This window comes from Gymnogyps californianus, chromosome 2, assembly GCF_018139145.2.
Source record: "Gymnogyps californianus isolate 813 chromosome 2, ASM1813914v2, whole genome shotgun sequence".
Lineage (NCBI taxonomy): Eukaryota > Metazoa > Chordata > Aves > Accipitriformes > Cathartidae > Gymnogyps > Gymnogyps californianus.
The window spans coordinates 15,044,487-15,071,760 of record NC_059472.1 but is presented as its reverse complement, the minus strand read 5'-3'; the positions used below and the strand labels follow the sequence as shown (position 1 = coordinate 15,071,760).

At 44.0% G+C, this 27,274-nt stretch overlaps 1 protein-coding gene across 2 annotated transcripts in view; it reads right to left on the bottom strand.

Annotated features, from left to right (window-relative positions):
* Positions 1 to 17,598: 17,598 nt before the first annotated feature.
* The window catches only part of SAMD12 (sterile alpha motif domain containing 12), a 173,365-nt gene continuing 163,689 nt past the window's right edge, over positions 17,599 to 27,274 (bottom strand). For both annotated transcript variants that reach the window (XM_050891787.1, XM_050891788.1), the window contains one exon: positions 17,599 to 18,061. In XM_050891787.1, coding sequence (XP_050747744.1) covers positions 18,039 to 18,061 — 23 coding nt within the window. In that variant the 3' untranslated portion in view covers positions 17,599 to 18,038. The remainder of the gene's footprint in view (positions 18,062 to 27,274) is intronic.

Sequence of the window (27,274 nt, the reverse complement as noted above, 5' to 3'; positions counted from 1 at the left end):
TTCATAGGTGGCACCGCAGGAGCTCAGCATACTGCAAAGAAGGGCTCGTGCATCAAACCGGGTATCTCATCTGAAATTTTCAAAATTATTAGGGACTTGTCTATGAATTTGGCTTCAAGGACCATTAGCAAGTAGGATTCATCTCACCTAACTTTAGTAAACCACAGTCTTTATCTGAGCTTCCTCTGATGGTCAACAGAGGGAAACGGCAGCTTTTAGGGTGCGCTTCGTCATTGTAGCTGCCTATTTTAGACTGAGATGGAGCCCATAAACAGACGTTGCAGAGGTTTACTGCTGGTCAGGTGGATCCCGCTAAAACAACGGGGCAGAATCCATCCTTAGACTCACAATTTCTTGTTCTCAAAGCCGTGTCACTCTTCTATCCATGCAAACTTAACTTTAGCTATTTTTTCTGTTTGCAATGATTATAAATTGAATTTACATGTAATAAAAGATGCTGTTCATGAGCATAAAAGAACAACTGATGATTCATGACTTTTATTTCTGTAACTTCTCACTTCCAGAATATCTATTTGACAAACTGTGAATCATATACATTGGCTTGGATGGATATACTTAGCTCTGATTTGTACAGTGAGATGTAAATAATCAGTTAATTAAATGAAAATTTTCTCTGTGAATTACTGCCTCCCCTCTCTCCCCTTTCCCCTCCCTTCCTTCTGCTTTAACTCACCACTGTTCAAAGGCATGATCCTGTCGCCTGACAACCTGAAATCATGCCACACACCTATTCCAGCAGCAGCATTTCATTCAGGACCATTGGCAGGTATGCAGACTGAAGCTGCCCATGACTTCCTGCAAAAACAACATGGTACCAGGACTAGTTACGAGCAATGGGGCATTTAATTTTACATCTCTGCTAAAAAAAGCACTTCCCGCCCCATGCTTCAACTGCGCTGGCTCAGAGAGAAGGACACTTGCGACATTCTTTAATACCACTTTGTTTTCCAGCACAAGCCCCTGCAAGGTACCGGCCAAAGCTCTGCTTTGACAGACGAGCTTGAAAGGGCAGATTTGCATCCTGCTAACTCTAAAATTCATAAAATATCTGTGCAAGGAAGGATGTGTGCGAGTGATCCTCTGATGGCTGAGTGCAACCGTAGATAGCTGTGATCACCCGATGAGAACACGAATTTTGTCTGATCTTGCTGAGCTGGTTGGGTCTTGCCTGCTACATGCGATGGTCTCATTAACACCTACTGACAGATGTTTTCCTCTCGGTTTGGCCAGAGGTGCCTGCTTGTCAATAGGCGACGCTGAGCGGAGACGTGTGTCAGCTTTTGGCAATTTTATGCAGTTTGGCTCCAGAAGGATTAAACTCTGCTCATAACACAAAGTAAAAGGTAACCGTTGTGAATTCAGACGGAGACCAGTTGTGCAGTTGTGTATAGCAGTATGAGGTTAAAAAGTGCTAAGCACCGAGGCTTTGTAAAAGAGGGTATTTCTCATTTTTCGTAGAGCAGAAGCAGTGAAGGCAGAAGATTGCTTCTGTGCATCCTTTCTCCTCACTTCCCTGTTACCCCAGACAGAGCACTGCTTGCACACAGAAAGCAAGGAGCTCTTCTCTAGAAAGCAAACTCTGGGATGGGCTTTTGGATGGTCTGACCTTTCCTCCTGTGCAGCCCACTCTCCCGTTGTGGGACCTCCTGTTCCTTGCCTCAGTTTACCCTTATTTACAAAGAGAGCTCTGTGGTACCAGTCTCCTGCATTCAAGCTTATCAAGCTGGGTTATTTTAGAAAGATGAAGAGCCTTAAAATACAGGCTTTGTCTAGATGCAAACTGTACCATGCTGTTGTATGCCTTGGAATGATATACAGGCATTTAATAATTCACATGAATGAATTCTCCCTGTGCCAGAATCCAGGTCTTTCACTGGTACACCTTGGCAGCGTTCCCTTGATCTTGATGCACCAGTCAAGGATTTGGTTTCAAACAGCTGATGGCTGGAGGTGATGTCCCTGCAGTAAATTGGAGAAGCACGAATTAATGTCTCACATGTCTACGGCTCTATCACTTTTTAATGCTCCATCTCCCTGGGATTTACCTTTGTACTCATAAATCCTGCGACAGTCTTGAAGACTAAACCAAGCTGCCAGGAACATGATGTGCCATGATCTCCCCTCCCAGTCCCTCTCTCTTCTCCCAAAAGGTGAATTTTCTGGCCACATTTTTCCTGCCGTCAACCTTAAGCCATAGAGCCACTGGCACGAAATGGACACAGCTTAGAAGCACGTGTGACTGCACCTAGTCTGCTGGGTGCAGATGCTCCCAGCATCTTTTCATTTACCAGCACAGATGTGTCTTAGGGGCCCTCCCCATGGACTGGTGCTACACCACATGAGGCTCGGTCAGAAAAAAAGGAGATTAAAAAAAAAACTGAACAAAGTGGGCCACGAGAGGCAGGAGTGAGCTGGTACCAAATGCGACGAAGAGGCAGAGGTAGGGACCAGGCTGTGAGGGGCAGGAGATGTGTTGATGGAAAGGCAGAAGGGAGAGCCAGCGAGGCAGGCAAGGAGACATAGGAATGGCAAATGATCTTTGCAGCAGCAATTTGAATGGACATGTGCCAGGGAAGATTTCATTTGTCAGGGGCGGAAGGAAGGATGTTGCGGTGAGACGTGAGACGATGTGAAGTTTAGCTGTGTGGATGGAGGGGAAAGGCTGTATCTCCGCTATGGTATGAAGAAGAGTCTGGAAGGCTTCAGCATAGCCTGGAAGTAATTGAGGGATGCCCTGTGGCCTCTGGTATGCACAAGGTCAGATTAGATAATCACAGTGGTCCCTTCTGAGTTTAGCATCTATAAATCTGTGAAATAGGAGCTTTAAACCACGATGAAGGGCTGAGTCCTTGGAGCATCACATTGAAAGCCCTGAGCATCCTGAGATACTGGCCTTTAATACTGGGATTTGGGGGCATAGGAAATCTATTTCAGGAGTTTTTTTTTTTTTTAGGGTTTATTTCATCTACCTGGTTTTACAGGCAGAGTCTATCAAAAAAACTCTAATAAAATATTTAAAGCCCTCTAAATATCCCTAAGTGTGTCTTTTCATAACATGTGTTGCATAAACAGGCTAGATGTTGCTGGGATGTGATATACAGACATCATCGCTTTGATAGTGTCATAGATTTCACAGCCAGAAGGCACCACCATGGTGGTTTTCTCTGCCCTCCTGCATAATGCAGACCGTGGAGCTTCGCCCAGCAATTCCCACACCGATACATGAGCTACATCATGTAGAAAGACATCCATGCTTAATTTAAAGATCTTTTTGGGTGATGGAGAACCTACCATATCCCATGTCAGCTCCTCCAGTGGTTAATTACAAGGCCATTAAGGAGAAAAATGTGCCTCGTTTTCAACTTGATTTTTTTTTTTTAGCTCCAGCCTTCTTGGCTTGTATGCCTTTGTCTGCTAGATTAAGGAATCCTCTGATACTGCATTCCTCCTCCATGTATAGATACTTGTAGATCTTGATCAATTAATCTCTTATACTCCTCTTTGATAATATAAATGGATTGTGCTCCTTTGTGTCATTGTAAGATATGCTTTCAATCAGTCTTATAGCGCTTCTTCCAACCCTTCTCAGCTTTTCAACACGATTTTTAAGTGTTGACACCTGAACTGCACTATTTTTGTCTCATTAATGTCAGGTATAGAGCTAATATGTTTCCCCTACCACTCAATATTCCCATTTATACATCCTAGGGTCATATTAGCCCCTTTAGCAAGAGCATCACATGGGGAACTCGTATTCAATTGTTTATCCATCATGACCTCTAAAGTAAACAGCCACAAACAGCTTCCTGAATATTCCCTCTATAAAAACTCCCATGGGATCACTCTTCATTTGCAACTCCTCTTCGGAGACCTGCCATTTAACTGCCTCGTAATCCATTTAAAATGTGCCATATTGATTTTTTACAGCGCTACCATTCAAAACGAAACGAATGGCAGAACGTAAGCCCCAGAATCACTCAGATGCTTCCCAAGTACATATTTCCATGGAGATGCATGCCCACATATTGTGTTTCACCAAGTTGTAACCCAGGCAGCTCTGTGCCTTGGCTGGGAGCAGGTGAACGTGCAGGCACCCCAGCTCCTGTTTCTGATGAAGGTCTGCTGCTTCTCCAAGTCTATAATGGGGAGGAAAGGAAATTGGAGCAAAAGTATCAGCCATGATCTCCGAAACAACCAGAGAGGGTAAAACTGGTTTAAAGCTAACACTTTCAGAGATGGTAGAGCTGTTATTTTTGTGCTTGGATACCAATGCCTCTTGATGGCTTTCAGGGAATATTTTGAGACAATATCCTACACTCAGGGGGTCTCAAACTGGCCTGTGGAGAAGTATCAGTCTGAAAATCCCATATAAATGCCCTGCTGCTAGTGCTTGAAACCACACTGCTTTTAGAGTGGTTTTAATTTAAGTTTAACAGGGAGGGCTGTGTGACTGGTGACCCAAGAGAAACGCTGAAGGCTGAGGGTGGTCCTTGGTCCAACGCGTTTGGATAATATTCCAGACAATCTTGGTTTTCCTGTTGGTTGCCACGTCCCTCATGGGATTAGCAGAACACTGTCCAAGAGGTCCATATTTTGGGATTAAGAGGCAGCCTGTTATTGGACTAATAACACAGAAAGAGGGAAAGCATGAAGAAAGCCGAATTTCCCTACCTAATATTATACAACTCAGGGAAGTGGAGCAGGGGGAGAAGAGCTCCTTCCCTGGGGTAGAATGAGCAGCAGTTGTCACCAGGTGGAATTAGGCAGTGGGAGCCCCAGGCTCCCGCAATTCCTCACATTTCTGACAAAGTTTTACCTCCCAAGAATTGCCAAAACCAGGCTGAGTCTGGGACACGAGGGACATGTACAAAACCAGTTAGCATAACAGTCTCCTTCGTGCTCCGAGTTAAAGCTTAAACAAAGGCAGAAATAACCATGCATTTTCCCCAAAGTATTAAAATTTCTTGCTGTAACGACAACAGGCAGGGGCTTATCTGGCTTTCCGGCATGTGGGAGCATTTTCATTGTGCAAGCACTTGCAGCTGCACTTTTCATGCGGGGCAACTTTTGCAGCTAAATAAAATTGTTAAAATGAGTTAATCAGCTTAGTACAATGGTTCCCAATATTTTCCATAAAACAATTTGCCTCCCACGTAGTCCGCATCTCCGTCCCATTTCACAGCACGGAGGAGAGCCGAAGTGCCCCTCGGGCTGAGCATCCGGCGCTCAGCACCGACCACGCTCTCCCATCTCGCCGTGGAAAGTGCCAGAGCAGAGTGTTCAAGCTGAGACGTATGATGTGCCCTGGAGTGCTTCATTTCTCTGCAGTAAAACTCCCCAGTGAAGGAAAAGCATTTTTCCTAATCAGCCTACAGCTTCTGGTGGAGGCTGGAGGTGACCACGCACACCCTCCCAGCCTGCCCTCTGCAATGGATGGCTGAAGCTCTCAAGGCTTTGGCCGGCTGGCTAGTAAATGTTGCCTCTCTTCAGCTTGTAAGTGGGCTCAAAATATTTTTTTTTTTTTTTTTAACCCCCTCATTCCAAGGCTCTTCTCCACCTAGCCCTAACACCCTGATGGTGCCCAGTAACGACCAGATGAAAGCCTGGATGTTGGAGGTGGGCTGAAGCGTGATCCTCCCCCTGACCCTAAGGGGTGCCACCCTTTTTGTGTTCGTAGTCTCACTAATTGCTGCTATTTGTCGCCATATAGCACAGGAATTGGACTCTTGGTAAGCGTGGTGATTTTGGGTGAGAAGGTGAGCCTGGCCCCTGCTGTCACCCCGGGCTCTGCCTCTGCACCTGGACTGGCAGCGGCAGTGGATGTGTCCGTTTCTCAGCTGACAGCCTGATGTATTGACTTAAATGAGTCTGGAATTACTCATAGCTACATAGTAGTAGGTTTTTACCTCGAAGAGGTAGGAAAAGAAGAGCTAAATTCAGTTCCAGTTGAAATGTAAAGTAATGATAATTAACAAAGTTAACTCTTTGTTTCCCGTTCAAGTCTTACCTGCAGAAAAATTGGACTGAAAGAGATTTTGGTAGACAACTTGGTCCATCCTCCTGCCCTACCACAGGGTCAGGATTGCTGACGGATGCTTGTCAAAGCTGTTCTCCATCTCTTTAAGCAGTTGCTACTGCTTCAGCATCCCTGTTCCTAGAAAGCTTTTCCTAGTGTCCAGTGTTCATCCTTCTTGCTGCCATTTCAGCCTGTCGCTCCAACATAGCCATGAAGAAGAGGTTAATCCCCATGTTGCCCTAGAACAAACCTGTAGCAATTTGTCCTCTGCTTTATCTCCTTGCCATTGGTGCCTTGGTGCCATTTAGTTAAAGCAAAACTGCTTCAGTTGGAAGTGTGTTTCTCATGTGCAGTAATTCAGTGTATTTCCCACGTGATGTTAATAACAGTAGAAGGCAAGAAATCATGTCAGGTGCAGAAAAGCAAGGAGAAGGCAATGACAAGGCAGTGACATGAATGAGACGAAGGAGTGCACAAAAGAGGAATAAACCTCAGACAAATCGAGTCCGGGCTGATAGGACACCTCACCCATGAAAGTGTCACGCCACGCACTGAGAGTCTGACAGATCGGCGCATGGGGGCACTGAGAGCAGAACGTCAGATAAGCACGAGCTGTGGACGGCAATTTCTTGTCTCCTAAATCAAGTGTTTCTCTTGTACCAAGATGCCTGGTCTGTTCAAATCAGTTCCACTTGCAACACAATCTTCTTGGAAGACTTACAGTTTCTCCGTTGAGTTTCAAGGTTTACCAGTGACAGGTAAATGTAGTTCGTGTTTTACAGATAAGGAGGTGGGACATGAAGAGACAACATGAGGGACTTGTTCTTTCACATACAGCAGGTCAATAGTGGGATTGGGAACATCACTTGTGTTTCTAGTGTTGTACTTCATTCACTGGACTTCATTATGTACTAAGCACATTTGCTCACATCACAAGGCTTTGCTCAAATGAGCTCAGCTGATAAGGTCTCAGTTCAGGAATCCAATTTTTGGACGTGGCATTGGAGCCCAAGGGTCCAAGCAGCACGACCTGGCCTGTAACCCGCGATAGCTGCGCAGGGTAAGGTAAGCTCTGATGGACCTGCGGGACGTACATGGATATAACATAAGATCATGCAAGTTGCATCAAGGACTAATTGTCACTGGAAGGAAAACAACCAAAAAACCAAATTGCAGAACTGGCTGCTCCACCGATGACTTTGAGTAACAAACTGTGAATGAAGAAACTGCAACCCCCTCAGTGAGATTTATAATGCAAAACCCATACGAGCACACGTGGAAACTCCTTGTTCCGCAGCATTAGCAGCTATTTTCTCTGTCTCCAGGGAGGAGTATTTCATTATCATGGTAGCTACTGTTTCATTATAAAGCAGATCTGATTTAGGTGGCATATTGTTTATAACAGAAATAATCTTAGTGTGCAGCACTCAGAGTAGTAATAATATGGTGCCACTGTAACCCCTATGGAGATCCCGATGGTGAAAAGGATCCGTGACTGCGTTGGGTTGATCCCTCCCTGTCCTTGTCGCGACTCACAAGCCTTTCGTTGTATTTTCTCCTCCTCATCCCACCGAGGGGGGAGGAGTGAGCGAGCGGCCGCGTGGCGCTTTGTTGCCGGCTGGGCCTAAACCACGACAGTGACATAGAAACTGTTTTCTTTACTTGTATGATTGTTCTAATTTCCTTCAGCCCGAGATGTCAGGTGCATAGATCTGTACAAAATTGGAGCTTTCCCTGCTAACATATTCTTCTCACTGACAAATTTTATGGAGTAGAAAGCTTTTTAAAGATATTTAGTAAATTGCAGCCCCATCACGAGATGTTACAATAAAAAACATGATTTATGATTTTTTTAGATGACAATTTATCTTGACTTTGTCAGTTATACTGCACACTATATAATTTTGTTCTATTATTTTGTATTAAGCCCAGTATTTTGTGTTTGACCAAAACATGTCATCAGTCTCTACCTTACAAATGTGATAACATTCAGAATTATGGCTGAAAAGAAAAAAACCACATATATGGGAGAGCATAATATCATGCTGGAATTTCAGCATTAGTTTTTCTGAAAACTACCTTATCCACTGACTTTCAAATTACTCTCATGCCATAAATGCTGAGAATAAATGAGGGGTGGGGTGGGAGTGAAATGCCATGCACCACAAACAGTCTAGTACCTGCTCTTTTTGTGGTTTGGTCCCCTTAGAGGACGCTTCACTGCTTACAAGGGCATCGCCCCAGTCTTGAGAAATAAAGGCAATGAAAGCAGAATTCTTCCTCGTAGTGTGCAGTGTCTGCTTGCAGTCGCACTGCACTAAATCCGGGGTAAATCGAGCAAAGTCAGCGGAGTTGATCTGGATTTACACCCAAACCCTGCCGAGCAGACCAGAGCCCTGTGCTCGGTTAACACCTTCTGTTACATCTACGAACGCGTTGCATTTAGGTAGCACCTGTACCCCGTACAGCAAACCACTGCACAGACCCGCAGCACCGCAGCTGGGGAAGCAGATGGGCAGGCGGGCGAAAAGCTTTGCCCACCTTCAGGTGCTGGAAACCCTCCGAATGAGACCGGTCAGACTGTCAGGTGAGAGTGGCTGCTGGCAAAAACCTCTGGGCTTTTTTTCCCCTCCTGTTCATGCAATGGATCAAGCCCTGACCTTGTTTAAATCAAACAAAATACTTTTACTGTATAATAAAAATTCCATGTTTTAATACATCGCCATGCACAAATGAAGTCAAACAATGCAGAGTACAAAATTGTCAAATATACAAAATGATAAAGCAGATATCCAAAGCTTCCAGAGATCATGCCCAAAGATACCAAAAATTTGATATTGATTTTAATTTCATCGTTTAAAAGAATTCCTCCCTCCCACCCGGGTTTTATTTTTTGTTGATTTTTGAAAACAGAAGGAATTAAAGAGTAAATATAAAAACTGTAGGGTGGAATTAACAGTGATGGCCACTTCGTATACTAAAAATTAGACTGCGTGATAATTTCTGGTTTGGGAAAAAAGCACTGCTGTACAGATGAACACCTTGGATGCCTGGGGAAATGCAGTGTACGTCAAACAAAAAGGCACACTTTTGTCTTATGCCACCTCATTCGGCTCCTTCTTCAAAAAGTTCAGCCATAGATGGACTGGGAATAACAGCGCGTTGCTTTTTAACCATTAGAGTGCTGGCATTTTCCCGGATTTTCAACCAAGTTAACATTAAAAGGAGATCACTGACTTACGAGTATTTCCTTAGTGAATGTAAAGCAGAACTGACTCCAAAGGCAGCTGGACCAGACACAACTTGCCGGCTACAAGAGACCATTTTGACCATACAGCATGGCCATGAGCTTGCCATCAGCCTTTCTGCATCCAGCTCTCCTGCATCAGGCCACCAGATTTCCCGGGACCTTGATCCCAGCCTCCCTCTCGCTCCCTGCAGCTCATGTCCATCATCAGCTGCCGGTGCTGACGCGCAAGCGCAGCCTGGCATCTGATTCTGTCCATGAGCTACTGATTTGGAGGCAACCTTTGGAGACAACTCAGGTGCGGCTATAATTCCAGCTGTCAGTTATCTGCTCTCCCCAAAGTCAGGTTCAATCATCCTTAAATTCAACTCCCCAAAAGAGGAGCCGAAATTTAGAGCCCCCTTTGCTGGTTTACGCTGTGCAGAGCCAGGCAGGCATTACTCCCATCTTACCCCCACTTGTGAAAAAGAAATAATAATTGTGAGGCAGGTCCAGATAGCTACAGTCCCTGCAAGAAACTGAAAACAAAGCCCAGCACGTCCCAAAGCACGTCCCTGCCACTTTCAGATTCCGCAATAACTGTGAGAAAGTTAAAAATATGCCTCTTAGGCTCGCCAAGTATCCCAGCAGCTTCGTACAAAGCAAAGGAGTCTTCTCAGAGCACGCAGCCTCTTTGGGGAAATGCTGGTCACTCCCACTGCCAGAGCACTGCCCCGTGCAGTTCATCTGTATTTTAGGGGAAGCCCAGCAGACAGCAGCAACCCCAGCTGATGCCCTGAAACACGGGGTCCAATTCTGCAAGGTAACATGTCTCCTGCAACGGCTTCAGGACAGCGCTCGGCACAGCACAGGACACCGGGCTTCGCTTGTGGGTTAGCCCAGCACGGCCCCATTCCTCCCCTCGGTCAGTGGCGCTGGATGCAGGGGGAGAAGGCTGAGATCTGGGTCTCACGCTGAGATGCTTTGCATAGGCTGGAAGCTCACGTCCCTCTGTGCTTTCTCTATTGCCACTTAATCTCTTTTCTACCTTTCTCAGAAGAAAAGCAGAGAAGGAGCCTCTTGCATACAAGGGATGCAGATGAAGTGGTAAGGACTCCTAACATTTCTTTATCTGGACTGGTCTTGAGACCAGAGCCTGGCTCAGTAGGGAAAACCTCCGTCTAGCTGTAAAACTGTGCTCTCCATAAACAAAACCAACCAACCAACCAAGTCCCCTAAGCATCTGATGGGGCAGACCGTGGGTTTTTTTTCTCCTGTGCACAGCTTCTTATTGCTTACATGCAGTTTTGCTGCAATATTGATCTCCCTGCTTTAAGAAAAACCCTGTGTATCGCTATTTAATTTGGTGACTTATGATATTAAATAGATGAATTCAAGGCAAGTACTTAACAGAAGTAACGTGATTAGAGATGTAACAACAGCTACAGAGAATTTTTTTTTCTGAAAAAGTATTTAGCTATATTTGGAATTAAAATCAGAAAGGAGCTTTTCATCTCATTCTCAGACTAAGCCTGGCTGTGTTATAATAATGCTGGCAATCCTACTTTATGGCAGAAGCAGATGTTATACAGTCATCTGCAAGATCAGCTGCTTCTCTGTCCAGCCTGACCCCAGACATGCCTGTTAAGGACTCCAGAGCTGCAAGGTGTCTCAGCAGCGTGAGGACACTCGTAGGCCATCACACACCGAAGCCAGTGACTCCGCAGAATTTATTTGACAGGCAGCAAGCATGTACCAATGTTCTTTAAACAATAAATCTAGACCAAACTAATTTTCTTAGGATTTCACACTGGATTAGAGCAAGAATCCCCAAAGATCTTTATCTTCTTAGCTATGGCCGTAGCTAGCTCCCTTCTTGTTTCAGCTTCTTGATGTCGATTCAATACCAATTTGCAGTAAGTATTGCTTTTACAGTTTCTCTTGTTTGCGTGAGTTGTTTACTCTTTAAACCGCACATCCTAGTTTGTGCTGTTCCCCACCGCCCAATGAAGCACGGTACAAGGTGGCTCTGATGGTTCACACTTGCCTCGCACCTATCGAGAGCGGTTTTGTGAAACCTGAATCAGATGCCGAGCGCTCCTTTGCTTATTTCTAAGGTACAACATTCAAACCAGCCAACAGTAATAGGGTCCAATCTTGCAAAAACCCACTGCTGGGAGCAGCTCTCATTACTCTGGGTAGTCCCACTGAAGTAATTTCACTTCCAGGGCTTTATTAACCGGCTCCGATGGGGTTCGTCATGATAGCAGGAACAGTTCACTGTGAAGCAAGGAACTCGTGTACCGTGTTCAGCTGCACAGCCATACAATATAACTCTCAATGAGCACCACAGCTTCTCTGCCGGTTGTTGAAGGCAGGAAAATCTGTTTCTTGCCAGCAAGATGCTACCTCCTTACTTAAGAGGCAAACCCACAGTTGTTATTCCTTGCTCAGACTACACATCCACTTGGCCCCATCATTTGAGTGCAGCATTTTGTCCCAGGCTGTTATTAATGAAGGACAAGACTTTCTCTGGATGTCCAAGGGTTCTTGCTGTCCTTTCAGGTCCAGTTCTCTTCCTTTAATTACGCACAGAAGAACCTTACAACTGTGAGCAGACCTACCGATGCTCATACTAAATACTAGCAAGCACAGCTCTGTTCATATAAGCTGTTTAAATTAAGACCATTTTGTGTGAAAAAATGGATATAGGTTGCCCTGCCTTCCTGTGATATTGGAAACTTTAAGATATTTTTAATTCAGAAGTTTACATCTGATGATCTAGTCTAATCCTTGCATAACACACACCTAATAACCTCATCCAGTAATTGCCGCACTGAGCCTGGATTTCAGTTTGAGGTAGAGCTTATTGACTTAGAAAAATACTCTGCATACGTTTAAAGACTTTATGTGATGGAGAACATGCCAGGTAACTAAGTAAGTTGTCTCCACGGGTAATTATCCTCCCTGTCGAGCATTTGCACTTAATTTCTAGCCTGAAATCAGTTTCCAACCTGAAGAGCACATCATTCCCCTTTCTTCTAAACAAAAGAGCTACCTGCCTGCAGACAGCACTTCCCTGCCCAGGTAGAAGATTGTGACTGCAGACAGAGATCAAGTCACCTCTTCAAATTGCCTCTGATAAATTAATAGCTTGCGCTTCATTAGTCTGACACTATAATAAGACCTGTTTTCCTGCCCTTGGATGACACTGGGAGCTATTGAAAATAATCTTTCCAAGTTGTCGATACCCTTTTTGAAAGACGGGCAGTAACCGAACAAACTGGAACAGCCTCGCTATTGCCAGGTCCTACATCCCACCTGGCAAGAGCATCTCTGGGGCTGATGTTGAACGGATTATTTATCACACCTTCACAGCCACTATATTATTCCAGACGTACTCGCCGTGCTTCTAAGTGTGACTTGCTGCCATCTCTCCTGGATTTCTGACTTTGCCGTCCTCCAGGTTACTCTGTACCACTGACCTGCTCCAGATCATTATTTACTGCACCCCTGTTTTTGTCATCTCTGGTTGTTGCCAACAGTAATTTTCTCTTTCCCTGGGAGGAATATTGAAAATAGAGCATACCTTGGGAGGAGCTCATTAGAAATAGTCTTGCTGATGATAATTTCATATTTACAGCTGTTTTTTGCGATCTAGCCTGTAATCAGTTTTAATCCACTTAATATGGGCGATATTGATTTTGCATTGTGCTATTTTGTTCTTTATCAGAAGCAAATGATCTATAGGAGGCTAAGTATAGTATGCCAGCAGGGTTTCTTTTATCAACAAGCCTTTGATATTACAAAAAAATGACAGCAAGTTTATTTGGCATGATACATTTCTATAAAAATCATTTGGAGGGTTTTATCAATTTTTAATTGCTTTAACAATTGTGCCATATCAACCTTTCCATGATCTTGCCTCAGACTGATACGAAGCTAATGAGCCTATAGTTTTCTGGGTGAAGTCACTCATTCTTTTGAATTATTGGGTTTTTGGTGTCATTTGAAGCTTCTTTTATGCTTTCCGGTTCTGAGGAGTCCTAGGCAAGTTTTCCTTCACTTTCTGATTCAGTTAATGGTTCTACAAATTTAAAAATATGTTTGGATAGTTGCTGCTTAATATTACCCGTAATTACTGATGGAGTAGGAGGAATTACATTTTAACGTGCAATCTGACTCCTTCCTTCTACTGTTTTCAAATACGAAACAAGAATATTTGTTGGTTTTTGCTTGTACTGTGAGTAATCACTGTGCTGTGCCTGTCTAACATCAGACTTAGCTTTGCTATGACGATATTTATTAGGATATATGTAAAGCTTTAGGTCTAACCAGCCCTAACCTATTGGCCACTGACTTCCCATACATTTTTTGGCTTCCCTCATTAAACATCTACTTTTCTTACTCGCTGATTTATCCTCATGAGCCTGCCTAATCATCCGTACTTTATGTTGGTGGGTTTTTTTGCACTCCAGATAACTCTGCTGAATTTTACTATAGGAGGTTGCAGGTAATGCTGGTAGTACTTTCCCCCTCACCCACCAATTTTAATTATACCAGAGGACCTTTTCTTTTTAAATTAAAATCTTATTGACCACAGTCTATATATACCAGGGTCAATTGCAGCACAGTCCTGCAGCGGGGCCGTTCAAGGAGACTCTGATGGCAGAGATGGTAATTGTTAAAAGGGGACCAATGTGAAAGATGCAGGGTTTTACTTTGCCTGCCTGAGACAATTTTGAATAACTGAGATCTTGTGGCTTTGTGGCGGGCGGAGGGAGGTTAGTTTTAGTGATGACAAAAAAACCACCCCAGGCCTGGCTCCATGGCTGGCACTAATCAACACATCTCCGGAGACCCTGATGGAGTAGCGCCAATGTAAGTCTGCCGGGGTCTGGCCTGGGGTCTTCCAAAAATTCAGGGCAAAACAAAACCAGAATTTTGTCATTTTTCATGGTTTGATTTCCTCAACGACGTTGCAGCTGCTGTCGAGTGACAACTCTTACCCTAAGGAACAGACAGGGAGGGATGAACCCACCAGCAGAGCATCGCCATGCAGCTGGGCAGGCAAAACCAAAGAGCTCACGGTGCTTTTTCAAACTCCCCTCCTGGAAGGTTGCATTCCCCTTAACAGAATAAATGGTGGGTGTTCAGGCACAGAAAGCCACGCAGATGAGAAAAACCAAGGAACAAAACAGTGCAAAGGATACTTTCAGCTGCAGGGTGTTTTCTGGGGCGAGCAATTCCTTCAGGTTTCCGGTGCAGGACTTCTCACAGTTTGAAGCACTTGGGATGGCTGAGTCTCTGTCAGCGTTTCTTAGCGGGGTCTGATGCTGCAACCTTTCTCAACACAAAGAAACCAGGCGAGCATGGCAGCAGGGAGAGGCACCGGGCACGGGAGGAAGGCTGCAGGTCTGCACACGGGGAACAGTGTCCTGATCGCAGTACTGTTTTGTTTCCGAGATAGTAAGTAGTGATCAATGTAACGGCAGCACTGGCCTTTGTGAATTTATCTATCTCCACAGGGCTGATAATTGCTGTTTTATGAAAATAGCATTAGTCTCCCACTCTTTTGCACCGAACTAATGGCTCTGAGCGTATTTAAATTCACTTCCTTTGCCGGAATAACTTATTTGCTCCCTTTCATGTTGACTTGGTCTTTGGCACTCTCAACATAAATAATTTATTGACTAGAGATAAAGCATTCTTTCCCCTGAACTGTTCCTGCGACCCAGGCAAAAGTGGATGCGTCTGCTATTAATAAGGTGTTTGGCATAAAAAATGCAATAGACTTGATTGTCTGCACTCAATAGCCTTTCCGAGAACACAGTACCTGCCCCCATTCATAATAAAAATCTCTCCCACATGTTTATTTATATTAAAAAGTTTTCAGAAGAATACGCTGGGATTCAGATAGTTGTTCAGGAGATGTAGAACAATTTCATAAATATCCCTGAGGAAGCATGGCCTACTTTGGGAGAATAACAACGATTAAAAAATCCAAACACGATGAATAGTTAAATACAAGCCAAAAAGTACAGTTATTTCCTTATGGCTCCAGCAGACAGTTACACACGTGAGAAGTGTCACGGGGCTCAGGGGAACTATGCTTGGAGTTATCCGCATGCACAGGCTGGCTGTAGGATGGAGACCTACACCAGCTTCAAAGGAGGTTTGTCCGATAGGCACCTACAGCAGACTTCTCACCGAGTCTGGCTACACAAGGGTCTGGACTTGATTTTCACATTTCTCAGGGCCTATAACACTGCTTTTCTAGGTCACCGTAGCTAAAATCCTGGGAAGCTTTTAAAACAAACTGTTTTAACAGGAGAAGTGCACACATCTAAATTCATGCCCATATACTGGAAGATGTTCAAAACTAACATTGATACAAAAAATGCTTCTAGTGGCTCTCTGCCTAACTCAACTTCTTCTCGTATGCCCTTTTCAGATAACACTCTCTGATAAACTCTTCTTTTATCATGCAAATTATTCCGATTTTTTTCACTGGGTAGTAAAATGAGAGAATTCCTACTGTAGAAGTATAGCATTCTCCTTCTTTTTAAAATAACTTATATCAAAGTGGGTTTTTTTAATTGCTGTACCAACATGAAATTGATGTCAGTTGCCAGAGCACATTTTTAAAACCTGTAGCAGAAAGAGCTGTAAAATTTGCTGAAGCTTACAGTGGACCTGTGCCATGCGCACGGCCGGGTCTCTTGGTATCGGATTCCAACCTGCAACCCCATGAAAAGCTCTAAAAAGTGCAAATGTTGCCATTGGCAAAGATTCTTATGTCTTAAGGAGAATTTTTACACCAATTAATTTAAAATTATGGACCAGGATTTTCAGAAAGAGAATGCAGAAGCTTACTGCTTTGCAATTCTCGGGAGCTCCATTTAAGAACCCACGGAAAGACCCAAACCATTAGAAATCACTAGTGACTTCTGAAAATCTTGGTCATCAGTAAAAATAATTTGCTTTTGGACTGAATACTATAGAATTATCCAACATGCTGAATCTGAGATGGGTGGAGAGCTGAAACCTAAGCCCATACCCATCTGAAAAAAATTAAGCCCTCAAGATATTTATCTGTTTCATGTATGGGCACCCTCAGTGGTTGGCCTTCCATTCTCTAGCAATGAACTGTACAATAGTTTTTAAGAACTATAACACAGGAGTTTCTTCTAAAAAGGTCCCTTTGACTTGATGTAGCTGCACGTTCTCTCCATCACTGCATCTTCACACCAGTAGGGCGTCTCACCCACAGTTTGGCATATATGCTAACAGCGACTCTATAGTACCTGTCTGTCAGGCCGGAGAGAGTGACAGTCTTTAAATACACAAAAAAGCTACCTTGATTTTAAAGAAAGAAGGAACAAATAGGTAAGTCCCCTCAGTATGTTGATGGCATCAGTTCATTATAAAGAGTGTGTCAAGAAGGTCCTGATGTGAGGGACAGACACTAATTCCACTGAGTCCCCATGGAAGAAACAGTACCACAGCCAGCTGTGATACAACCAGTGATGAGGCCAGCCATTCAGAGACTGAACAAAAAACAACGTTCAGATTGAATGCAACAGTCTTGAGCCTGCTACAGTATACTGAAAGGCTTATTGGAACCATTTGCTTATTCCTAGTTCCTACCAAAATACTGTTTTGGATAGAAAGTGGAAAAAGTTAATGAAGAAGTCTGCCCTCTCCAAAGGGAGTGCCTTGCTCCTTGGAAGTATAGTCTTACACTTTACCTTGTTCAGAGTTTGGTTTGGACTACGATTGCCCAGCCCTGCCCAAAACATAAATGGTGGCCAGCATAAAGAACTTGAATTCTTCCAGTTTATTCTGGTTTTGTCGTAGACCAAACCCAGGGTCACACACATCTCTGAGAAAGGCTCTCTCCCTTGCCTCTCTCTCGCTGAGTAAGAAAACACATTGGCACACTAGAAACGAGAACCTTTGATATCTGGTGGATGAGAAGGAGAGCAGACACAGTGTCCCACAGCTCATTCAACCTACCCTGTTCTTGGCTACCTCTGTGACAGCTGTTCTCTAAGTCTCGATAAAAGAAGTCACACCTCTGCCACGTGCAAATCTATCTACACAATCTACTGTGAATCGGTGAAGGTATGCTAGTAGTGGACTTCAGTTTGGATCAGTCTCAGCACAAATACTGAAATGTATCCTCGGTATTTTAAAAAAAGACCGTTATATATATATATGGACTGTGCCAGTTCTGTGCGGAAAGCACATATGAAGTGCTGATATTGTTTAACAGAATGCCATTAGACTGCAAAACTAACATATACAAGACGTTTACATTCCTATCGGGGTTTAATATTGTGAACATATCCACTGAGATTGGAGAATTGCTGTAAGTTTTTCCTAAAACATCATGCCATCTGCATACATAACAAAAGAATCCAGTAGTTGCCATGCTAAAACAGGACTTCTAGTGAACGGCATAGACAGTCCCCTAACGGGAACTCAAAAGTTATGCACAGTGATGAAAACTGGAAGAAATTTTCCAGCTAAAGGTCTGTCAATGACCATTTTCAACAAATTAGCGCTGGATATTATGCACCACATTTTTACTCCACAGCAAACCAGGTCTTCCCCAGAATGCGCCATCTTGAGTGGGCTGATTTTACTTCAAGTTTGTCTTCAATCCTCCATGGTCACCTTCTGGCAGTGCCTTTTATTATGTTTTTTTCATGAAGGAAAGTTCACTTTCATATCAAGTGGCAGGACAGCAGCTTTAGAGGCTGGAAATGTTTATGGAGAGCTCTCTGCTGGGGCTGTAATAAACAAAACAGAAAACCAAAACCAGACAGTGAGTACAGATCAAGCAAAGGAATTACCATGTATTTCAACTAAAATAAAAAAAGTCAGGTTTGAGCTGAGTAAATGTACTTCTGCCGTAGAGACAAACTACTCCTAGAATATATATTGTGACCCTGGTACTTTTTTAATTAGCTTTACTCATCAACCAAAAAACTCAGTGCTTAATCAATTCCTTAGATAAATATAAAGCGCAGACCAGCAATCATTTGTATGATTTAACAAATCCTACTTGAATTTTATTGCCTCATGTGAAAGCACTGCTTACTCTTCCTCTACTCTGAGTCCCAGAGAGCAGGCTCTTCTGTTTGGCTGGGCTTGCATTAGCTACTGAAGGCTTGATAGCCAAATGCTGGAAAGGCTCCACCAAAAGCTGAAGTAGGAGCTGATGTTCCCTCACCATTTCTGCTGGCCAGGATGGTGAGAGTTGGCCATTGCTGCGTAGGAGATGTGAAAGCAGCTCACCCACTTCCTTCCCCGCTTCAGACCCCATAAGATAATTAGGGGGTTGCAGAGAGTTTCTCTTTCCCTGCTAAAAGCAGCAAAGCACACTCAGTTTTGGTAGCTGCTATTCCTTGCCTGAAAGCCCTTGCAAAGCTGTAAGGTGATCACACCATAAAGGAGGAATATGCGGAGGTTACTTGGAACTTCTCCTCCCCTCCACCCAAACTCTTCTTTGAGATGCACAGCAAAAAGACAAGAGGTAATGGACACAAGACGCAACAAGAGAAAACCCAGTTAGACACAAAGAAAAAAATTCTTCCTAGTGAGGGTGGTCAAATTTTGGAACAAGTTACCTGACCAGGTTGTGTGATTTCCACCTACAGAGATAACTGCAACTCAACCAGACAAGGCTCTGAACAACCCACCTTGGCCCTGCTTTGAGCACAGTTGAGTGGAACGATCTCCACAGGTCTCTCCCAACCTAAATTATTTTATGATTATACATTTTCTGATGGGGATTTGTGCTCCCTGTTGTGCCTTTCTGAACAGGAGACGAGTGCCCGTGCAGGACTGCTCACACTGAACCGCATTCAGTCGTTTATTCAGTATGTAGCCATGAAAATGCATGTAAACCCATCACAGGCTTACGTTAGCCTCTGGAGCCAAGGAGCTGTGCAGAGGCAAGTTCACCGTGTTATTTCAACATGTTTGGACACAGCTTCGTTTATCACAGAGCCCTCACCTATCACCAGTTTCACCAACCAGATCTCTGACCAGGGCAGTGCTGGGACAGGACTCATCGGGGTCGGCTTTGCACCCTTTCCAGATGACGTCCTGCTACTTGCATGAATGTACGTGTCTGTATGTGTGGGAAGAGCCAGATCGTTGGGGTTTTTGGGCCAGATTCCAAATTGTGAAGCTAATGGGATACTGATGCTGCCAAGGCAGCATTCACGTCAGCTGAAACTCAGGCTGGCAGTGGATTTCTGCTTCTCACCCCTTCAAAATCATGCCCGGTGGGCTCTCCTCTGTGGGTGCGGGCTGACTGGCTCTGCCAAGCTGTCAGTTTGCCCATATTTGCCTCTCCCAACCCCACTCTTGTAGCAATGGACATGAAGGTCTGATCGAATGGGAAAAGGATGCGGTGTTAAATCAGTAGGTGCTGGAAGAATGCTGAACAAGATTAAAAAAAACCCCACACCTGCCATGAGCACTTTACCCCTCAGTGTAAATACGTCCTATGAAACAGAGGAACAATAAAAAACAGGACCCAGCAACTGTTTTATTCCATGGAAGAACACACAGGAAGGTTTTGAGCCTTCAGCTTGTCTAGACAGCTAACTGACCACATCCCCCAGGACAGAAAAGAAAGCAATGGTGACATTCAGCAGGTTTGAAGACAAAGGGGAAATCTGGGGGGGGAGGTTTTAAACTTGGAGAGAGGCAAACTGGTACCTCACCTCAAAAGTGCTTGATTCCAGGTGAACTGGAGGATATCTCCCATCTGTGTAGCATCAAGAGACAGGCCTGTCTCACAAAGGAGAAACAGGACTTTTTTTGAGGTTAAATAGCTCATCTGCTGCAAAGAAGGGAAAATTTGAAAAGCTCTCCCAAGCAATGGAAAATACCTTGCCTAGCCACAGAGCTGCAGGACTAAAACAAAATGGGTAAACTAGCTAATTATATCAGGTCAGGCCTCAGGATTGCACTCGTGCTGAAATTCCCCGATCATTCACATTGTCTCAGCCATTGGCTTGTACTCGTGCTTACGTTTGAAATGAGCCAGCTGGCCCTTCAGACAGAAACCCGTGAACGAGGAGAAATGGGGACTGATCCCAACCTGAGCTCCGTCCACACCGCAGAGGGAGCACAACCTCTTCGAGCCATGCAGGACACCTAGCAGAGCCAGTCTGGATACAACCAGCAACACTGACCAAGGGAATAGTAGTAATTCTGTTAAGCTCTGCATTTCGAGCAAGAAAACTGAGGATTTAGTGGTCATCTAGCCCGTTTCTTCTCTTCTCACTTTGTCTTTTGAGGACAGGGTTTTAGAAGCACTTATTCTTCCTCATCACCTATGTAATTTTTGGTGCCCAGCTGGAGACTCCTCTAAGAACCCTGTTTTTCTAACAGTACGTATCCAGCGCTTTCTGAAAGTAAGATCTTTTTAAAAGGTATCACAAATGAGCAGTTGTCTTTGAAAACCTTGCCTGAGACTGTAAGCTCTTGGAACGAAGACCGCCCTTTGCAGGGGGTTCGTACGCTTACCAACACAACGGCATACAGATCTAATCTCACATGACATTTTCAAGAAGCTGCTGTAGAAAGACAACAATAATTTCAAAGCCAGAGATGTATTTCATTTTTTGAGTACCTGTACTGTGTGATTTTTTTCTAACTGGGAAAGGGACGTATTTTTCATTCATTTTAAACACATGTTAATTCAGCTCAACCTAGCGGTATTACCCATTTGTCACATTTTCATAGTTGAGGGATTCTGATAAAGAAAACAAGCATCTATTATCTTTGCTAGGTTTCTTCTCCTGGAACTAAATTTATACTATATTTCTAAGGTCAGGACATTTCAAACATGGGATTATTATGAAAAATGCCCATTTCCACCGTCCATATACCAACTATTCCTTGGAGTCTGGTGAAAAACTGCATTCAGCTACATTTACTAGTATTTTTCCTGGGTCAGAAAGGCCACAGGTATCTCACTTCATGCTACTCATGTCACTTGAGACATTATAATATTCTGTACGTTACTGCAGACTTGTTGCATCTTGCTACTTACTGATTAGAGATATTACTAGCTTTGAAGAATTTCATACACTGACAAAAGGAAATGGCTGGCAGCCCATTCGTAGATTTATCCTTTTCTTTATTGTGCATTGAATTATTACCACTGAGGCGTGACAGCATGAGGTGTCTCTGTGAGGCTCATGGAAGTTAATGTAAAAACAAAATATCTACTTGGGGAGCTGCTGATCCCGGTCAATCACCATGGTGGACGGAGGAAGGAGGGTTAGCAGGGGCTGGGAAATGCTGCCACAGGACAGCCTTGGCAGGGACAGGAACCATTTGCCCCAGGTCAGAGAAGTTGTACCAGAGTTTGATTTCACTCTATCAGAAAACCATCCCATTACTGTTCTGGGTGGAGAACAGCACCAGTTCTTTTAACCTCTAGGTAAATGCAGCTATTGCTGCACATCCTTATTACCTAACAGGTCGCTGATAAGCAGAGTCAACAGCGCCAGAGATCCAAGGTTACCTCAAACGTTTGCACGCTTGTAGCTAGCTGGAGCCAGCACGGAGGAGGTGGCAAAGCAACGCTCGCCAGCCTGCTCCGTCCACCTCCCAGCCGCCTCCTCTCGTCGGAGCAGCCCCGGCTCATACAGGCAGCAAGTCAAGCCTCAGGGCTGCACAAAGACAGCAAGCTGCCTCGCTGCAAGTGTCACAGCCTAGCAGCCTGTGTTAAGCAATGACACATTAATCAATGGACTGAATGCAACACCCAGCAGCCCAGAGAGAAAACAGAGATGTGGATGGTTTTTGATAAGACTGCCAATTTTGTTTTGATTCTCAACCAGTCATGTCTTGGTCTGGCTTGCCTGATTTTCTCCTCATTACTAAGACCTGATAGCTGATACAGTCTTGAAGGTTATTTAATATTGTTTGTCAAACACAGTGTCAATATGGTAGAAAAATACCAAGGGGGAAAGGAAGGAAGTCTCTTCTTGCTTTAGATTTTTGAACTTGCTTGCCAAGCAGGAAACCAAGATTTTAGTTTTGGAATAGCTTCACAGAAAAGGTGGATCTATGAGCACAACATCTAGAGCATCAAACACAGTAATCCTAATCCCAAGCGTTCAATATTCATTAATGAGGCCATGCAAAATAATTATAAAAGCTGAAAATACATGGCATGAAAAATAAACATCGCTTTCCCTTCACCCCTGCTTTTTTTAGGATACGGTTAGGATATATCTGTCATGAACTATGAAACCCAACCATGAAACAAGACATTTTTTGTTCAAATGATCAGGGGCATTGATGTATCATCACGAGACTCCAGGAGCACAGTCTTTAAAACAAGCAGCAGCCGACACGTGAATTGCTATTTCTGCAAGGATGAATTCAGGGTTTCTTTTTTTGAAGACACTTCTTCTTCTTGACAACTTGCTCCCATAACCAGGTACTCTTAATCCTCCTGGATATAGTTTTAATATCTGTTGATACCATCACCATAAATACGCTACTGAATAAATATTCCCGTATGAGATCTATGGAAAAGAATGACTTTACATGCAATAAACTCCTTGGCGTTCTTTATGTATTGCTACACTTGCTCACTCCGAGTGGTCCCAGGTCCACGCAGGGGCTTTGAGGCAGCAGCTGGCATACAGCTTGCGCACAGCCTGCTCGGGCACGGCACTGCGCGTGACGCTGCCTGACGCAGTGTGAAAGCCCTAATAAGCCATCGCGAGTACGTGGGTATGCGGGATCCTGGCTCGCTCGCAGAGTCGCTGTCTGGATCAACCGCAAATCTCGTCTCAAGGAAGGCTTCAGGGTGGCCTTCAAAAGGCAGTTTAGACAGGATGCTCAGTGCTTGAAGACAGATGCTGAACATTCAACAAGGTCAGGCAAATCCTCTCCCCTGTATCCTGACTGAAGAGAAAACTCACTTCTTGCCTGTGATACTGGGCTCTATGGCATGCATCAGGCAATTCTGAGATGAAACATTTCTGGGAGAATGGATGTCATGGCAGATGCTCTCAGCAGGTAACCTTCTGAAAAGCCAATTAGTCAGAGGTTATCGCAGCTGCTCTGTGGAACACAGTTGGTTCACACAGAATGGGTTGAAAATGTAGTTGTCCAAAATGTGTTTCACTAAGCTATTCAATGCTCTCAAATAGTCAGATTAGCCAAGAGTCTCTTCATGAGTCACGCACAACTCCAGCTTCCCTACCAAAGCAAATCTCTCAGCAACTTTACTAGGTTAAACAAAATGAGGACACACGTCGATTCTGTGTACAGAAGATTTATGCAGGAATTTCAGTTCCTTGCCCCTTCCTTCAAAAATCAGAGTTCACGGTGGACAACTCTCTAAAGGGCTTGAGCTCACGCTCCAGCCCTGTTCTGAAAAATATCTTAAAAGCCTTTTAGCATCTTCTGGGCTTGATTTTACAATGTTAATCGGGAAACCTCAGAACAAAAATCTGTCCCAAGAAATTATGTCCTTTTTATGCCTGAGCCGAACCAGCATGTGAAAATTTCCCAAGCTTAAAAGTTTAGTTCAAAAATCAGGCAAAATCCTGGGAGAGACTCTTTCTTCTTTCAAAGTGGTTCATTCATTTCTACTCAAGATGCTTCATACGTCCCACCACCTACCTGCTGCTGCAAACATACAAAGAAAAAAGAAAAATGCTTTTGCATTCAACAGATCACGATGATTTCCTTGAACTAACAAGCAGTTAAAAAATTTTGAAAAAGTGCATGCAACCACTTCCTTAGTGTTTATAGCTTCTTTCAAAGAATTCTCTTGATCTACTGCACACTTACCCATCACTGTGAACAGTGAACTGGCTGTCCACTAGCATCCTTCTCTTGAGACTCAAACTATAGCAAACAGAAAGATTTAAAGGAATGTGATGCTAAGGAGTCCGATAGTCTCAGCTGGTGCTGTCTGAAACTGAAAATGCATATGAGATTGCTGACTTTATGCCTTATCATGCATATCTCTCACTGCCTGCCTGTAATCAGTTCTTGATCTCGCAAGTCCCTGTGGGGTGCTCTGCAGGAAGTGAAAAAGGTTGTCACAGATGAATAGTTTTCCACACTCCGTGGCTCTAAATAGCCATTTGCACTACATCGTGAGCCTTTGCATATCTATTGCTTTCGTCTTGAGAGACTGGGTTTTAATATGAAGCACCAGAAACTGTGCAAACTGAGTGAACTTAAAAAAGATATGGCCTGAATTGGTATCTTCAGCATGCACATAAGGTACTTAACCACACAGTCCCCGGTGGCCTGCAGTGGTTTGGTGGCTGCTCTGATCATCACCTGGAACGTGTCCTTGCGTTTCTTCTGTAGATTCTGCAGGACATTTTCAAGCCTATCCCGTTCAGAAGCGTGCAGCAGCATTTGGGAATTAGTTCTGTCCATTATATCATCCTATTACTTGCTTTAGGATCTTCAGTGAAATACGCATTAAGTTAAGAAACATAATCAGATGAAACTAAAGACTTCACTAGAAAAACCAAAGTATTATAGCAAAAGGGTTTGGAAACTCTCTGGAGCTACAGCTCCCTTGCTGCTTATGCAGAGCTTATGCAGGATTAATAGGTGGAACAAACTATCCACCTTTAGGGAGATATTCACTGTGAGGTTCCCTGAAATGAAAGTTTCCATTCTGTGAAGTGATTAACCAAGTGAAAAGGGAAATTGCACCTACTAAAACCACCTAAAAGACTGCACATATACACACACACATCTACCACAAAACAAAACAAAAACACATCATGAAGCCTACAAAATCAGCCCCCTCTCTCATTAGTTGAACAAGCAACTTTATTTAGCCTTTTGGAGGAATGAATTCATACATACCCTTTACCTGTATTATCACATCGCGTTATCACTGTGTTTTGCCCAGGACCTTTGCACTGCTCTGAGCACCAAACAGACAGAACGCAGAGAAAGAGCATTTTGGTACCATTTGGTACTTGCTTTATCCTTGCGGTTCAGCATGTGGCCCACCACCTCATTTAATGCACAATGTCCAACCATCATCTGGAAAATAATTATTGCTATCCTCATGGACAGAGTGTCCAACCATTTCACAAAAAAAAATGCCTCAATTTCAAAATACATCAGTGAGAAGACATCGCCTTATTTTACAGTTCCTAGTTAGGCACAAAGAGACTTACAAGACTGCACTGGTGCTGTCTGTTCATCTCCTGGCTCCAGCACCAAGAGCTTCAGGCTGTCAGAGCTATGTGGGGCTCCTGAGTTAGGTGAAAAGCCTACGGAGGAGAGGGGGTTTGAGGAAGCTTCTGGAATACGTACTCTGGGTCTGGAAGCTGCAGCTCCAAGGAGGGGTACAAGCAGGACCGTAAAGATGGCAAAGTCTGGGTTTGGCCATCTATGCAGCTTTCTCAATATGTTTTTAGATGATGCCTTCTCCTAATCTGCCCCAAAGTCTGATTTTATCTGGAAACTGTCCCTTACTGATTGCCATCTGAAGGGGAAATTGCTGGCCCGTCAATGTTACAATCCAGCATGGCCCTCCATGGCCACTGGGTTGTCTAGGAAAAAAGCAGCCACCATTTTATCCTCATCAATCTGGTTGTGACCAGAACGAGGAATTCTTCCTAGGCATCCTCAAAAAGGTCTACAGAAAAATTGCATACACCACTCCTGTTTTAAAAATCAAATCAAATAAAAGGCCCCTGGTCTAATTCTCCCAGGTGCAGGACCAAGCTCAGGGAGAGTGCTGCAGCAAGGGAAGGTCCTGTCCGAGGCAGAGGTCCTCTTCCACCCCGCAACTGATGCTATGACAAGGCAGGCAGGAGAGACCACTCTGCAAATTAAGCTTCATGTCTCTGTCTGGACAGCTGGAAAATGAACTACAGAGATCAAAATTAATTACCACCTTTGAAGAGTTCCCTAGGTGATTATTAAGACTGTATTTTGATGTATACCCACCAGGGACCCTAGATACCAGTAATGCTGCCTCTGCAGAAGGGCTTGATAAATGAAGGATGGGCTGATTGTATCAAAGACGTTCTTAAGTCAGGCATGAAGTCCAAGGCCTGAAATTATGTGGGCTGTATTGACCACAGAGCCAAGCAAAGAAGTTATTCATGAAAACATGACAGGTATGAAATAAAGAATATCTAGCCAGTGTTCAGAAGGCATGAGATGTTCAGCCATTCAAGTTTTTGGGGAGTAATAATTAGCTCACAACAGGAACTCTCTGATCAGTTGCAAATTCTGCTTTACTTCAATTTGCCCCTTTCCTATTATTTTAGTTTGGAGGCTATCCAAAGCACCTGCATATTTTTCTGTCTCTTTTTGCATCACGCACATGTTCCTGAAAATAGGATTGCACAGAAATGTATATAAATGGTTTCAGACCACAGTGGCTGTTCAGTATGCTGTGGAAATGATGCCATATTTGGTTGCTGCCATCCCAAGCAAAATGTTGTGTCATGTCCCCCTTTGCCCAAACTAAGCAATATGAACCATGTCTGCAATGCATTGCAGGTGGGTCCTGTGGGGCAGATTACAGGACCTGCTGGAGTACTCCACGTCCCCCTGGATGCCTGCAAACCCAGCTTTCCTACAAGGGAAGGCCATGCTTGGGAAGATGGCATGCTCCCCGTCCTCACCCTCACACGCAGTCATCACCGGCTAGGCTGGGCATCCAGCACTCAGGGCTGGGACTTGCTCTCAGGTGCTGCAGTGGAGGCATACCCAGCGTCAATCAAGGACAGGACTGATGTACTTAGTGGCAGAAAATAATTCAATACCAGGTAGAAACTGACCTTTAAAAGTCAGACAGAAGGGCATCGCCACACTTTAAACAGAGGGGTTTTGGGCTAAATGTCATATCAGAAAAAAGACTTTCATTCATCTTTCGGATTCTTTGCTTGCAGAACATACAAGTATGGACTGATGGATGCAAGATAGTGAAATATGCAGCAAAGCAGCAACTCCGTGGT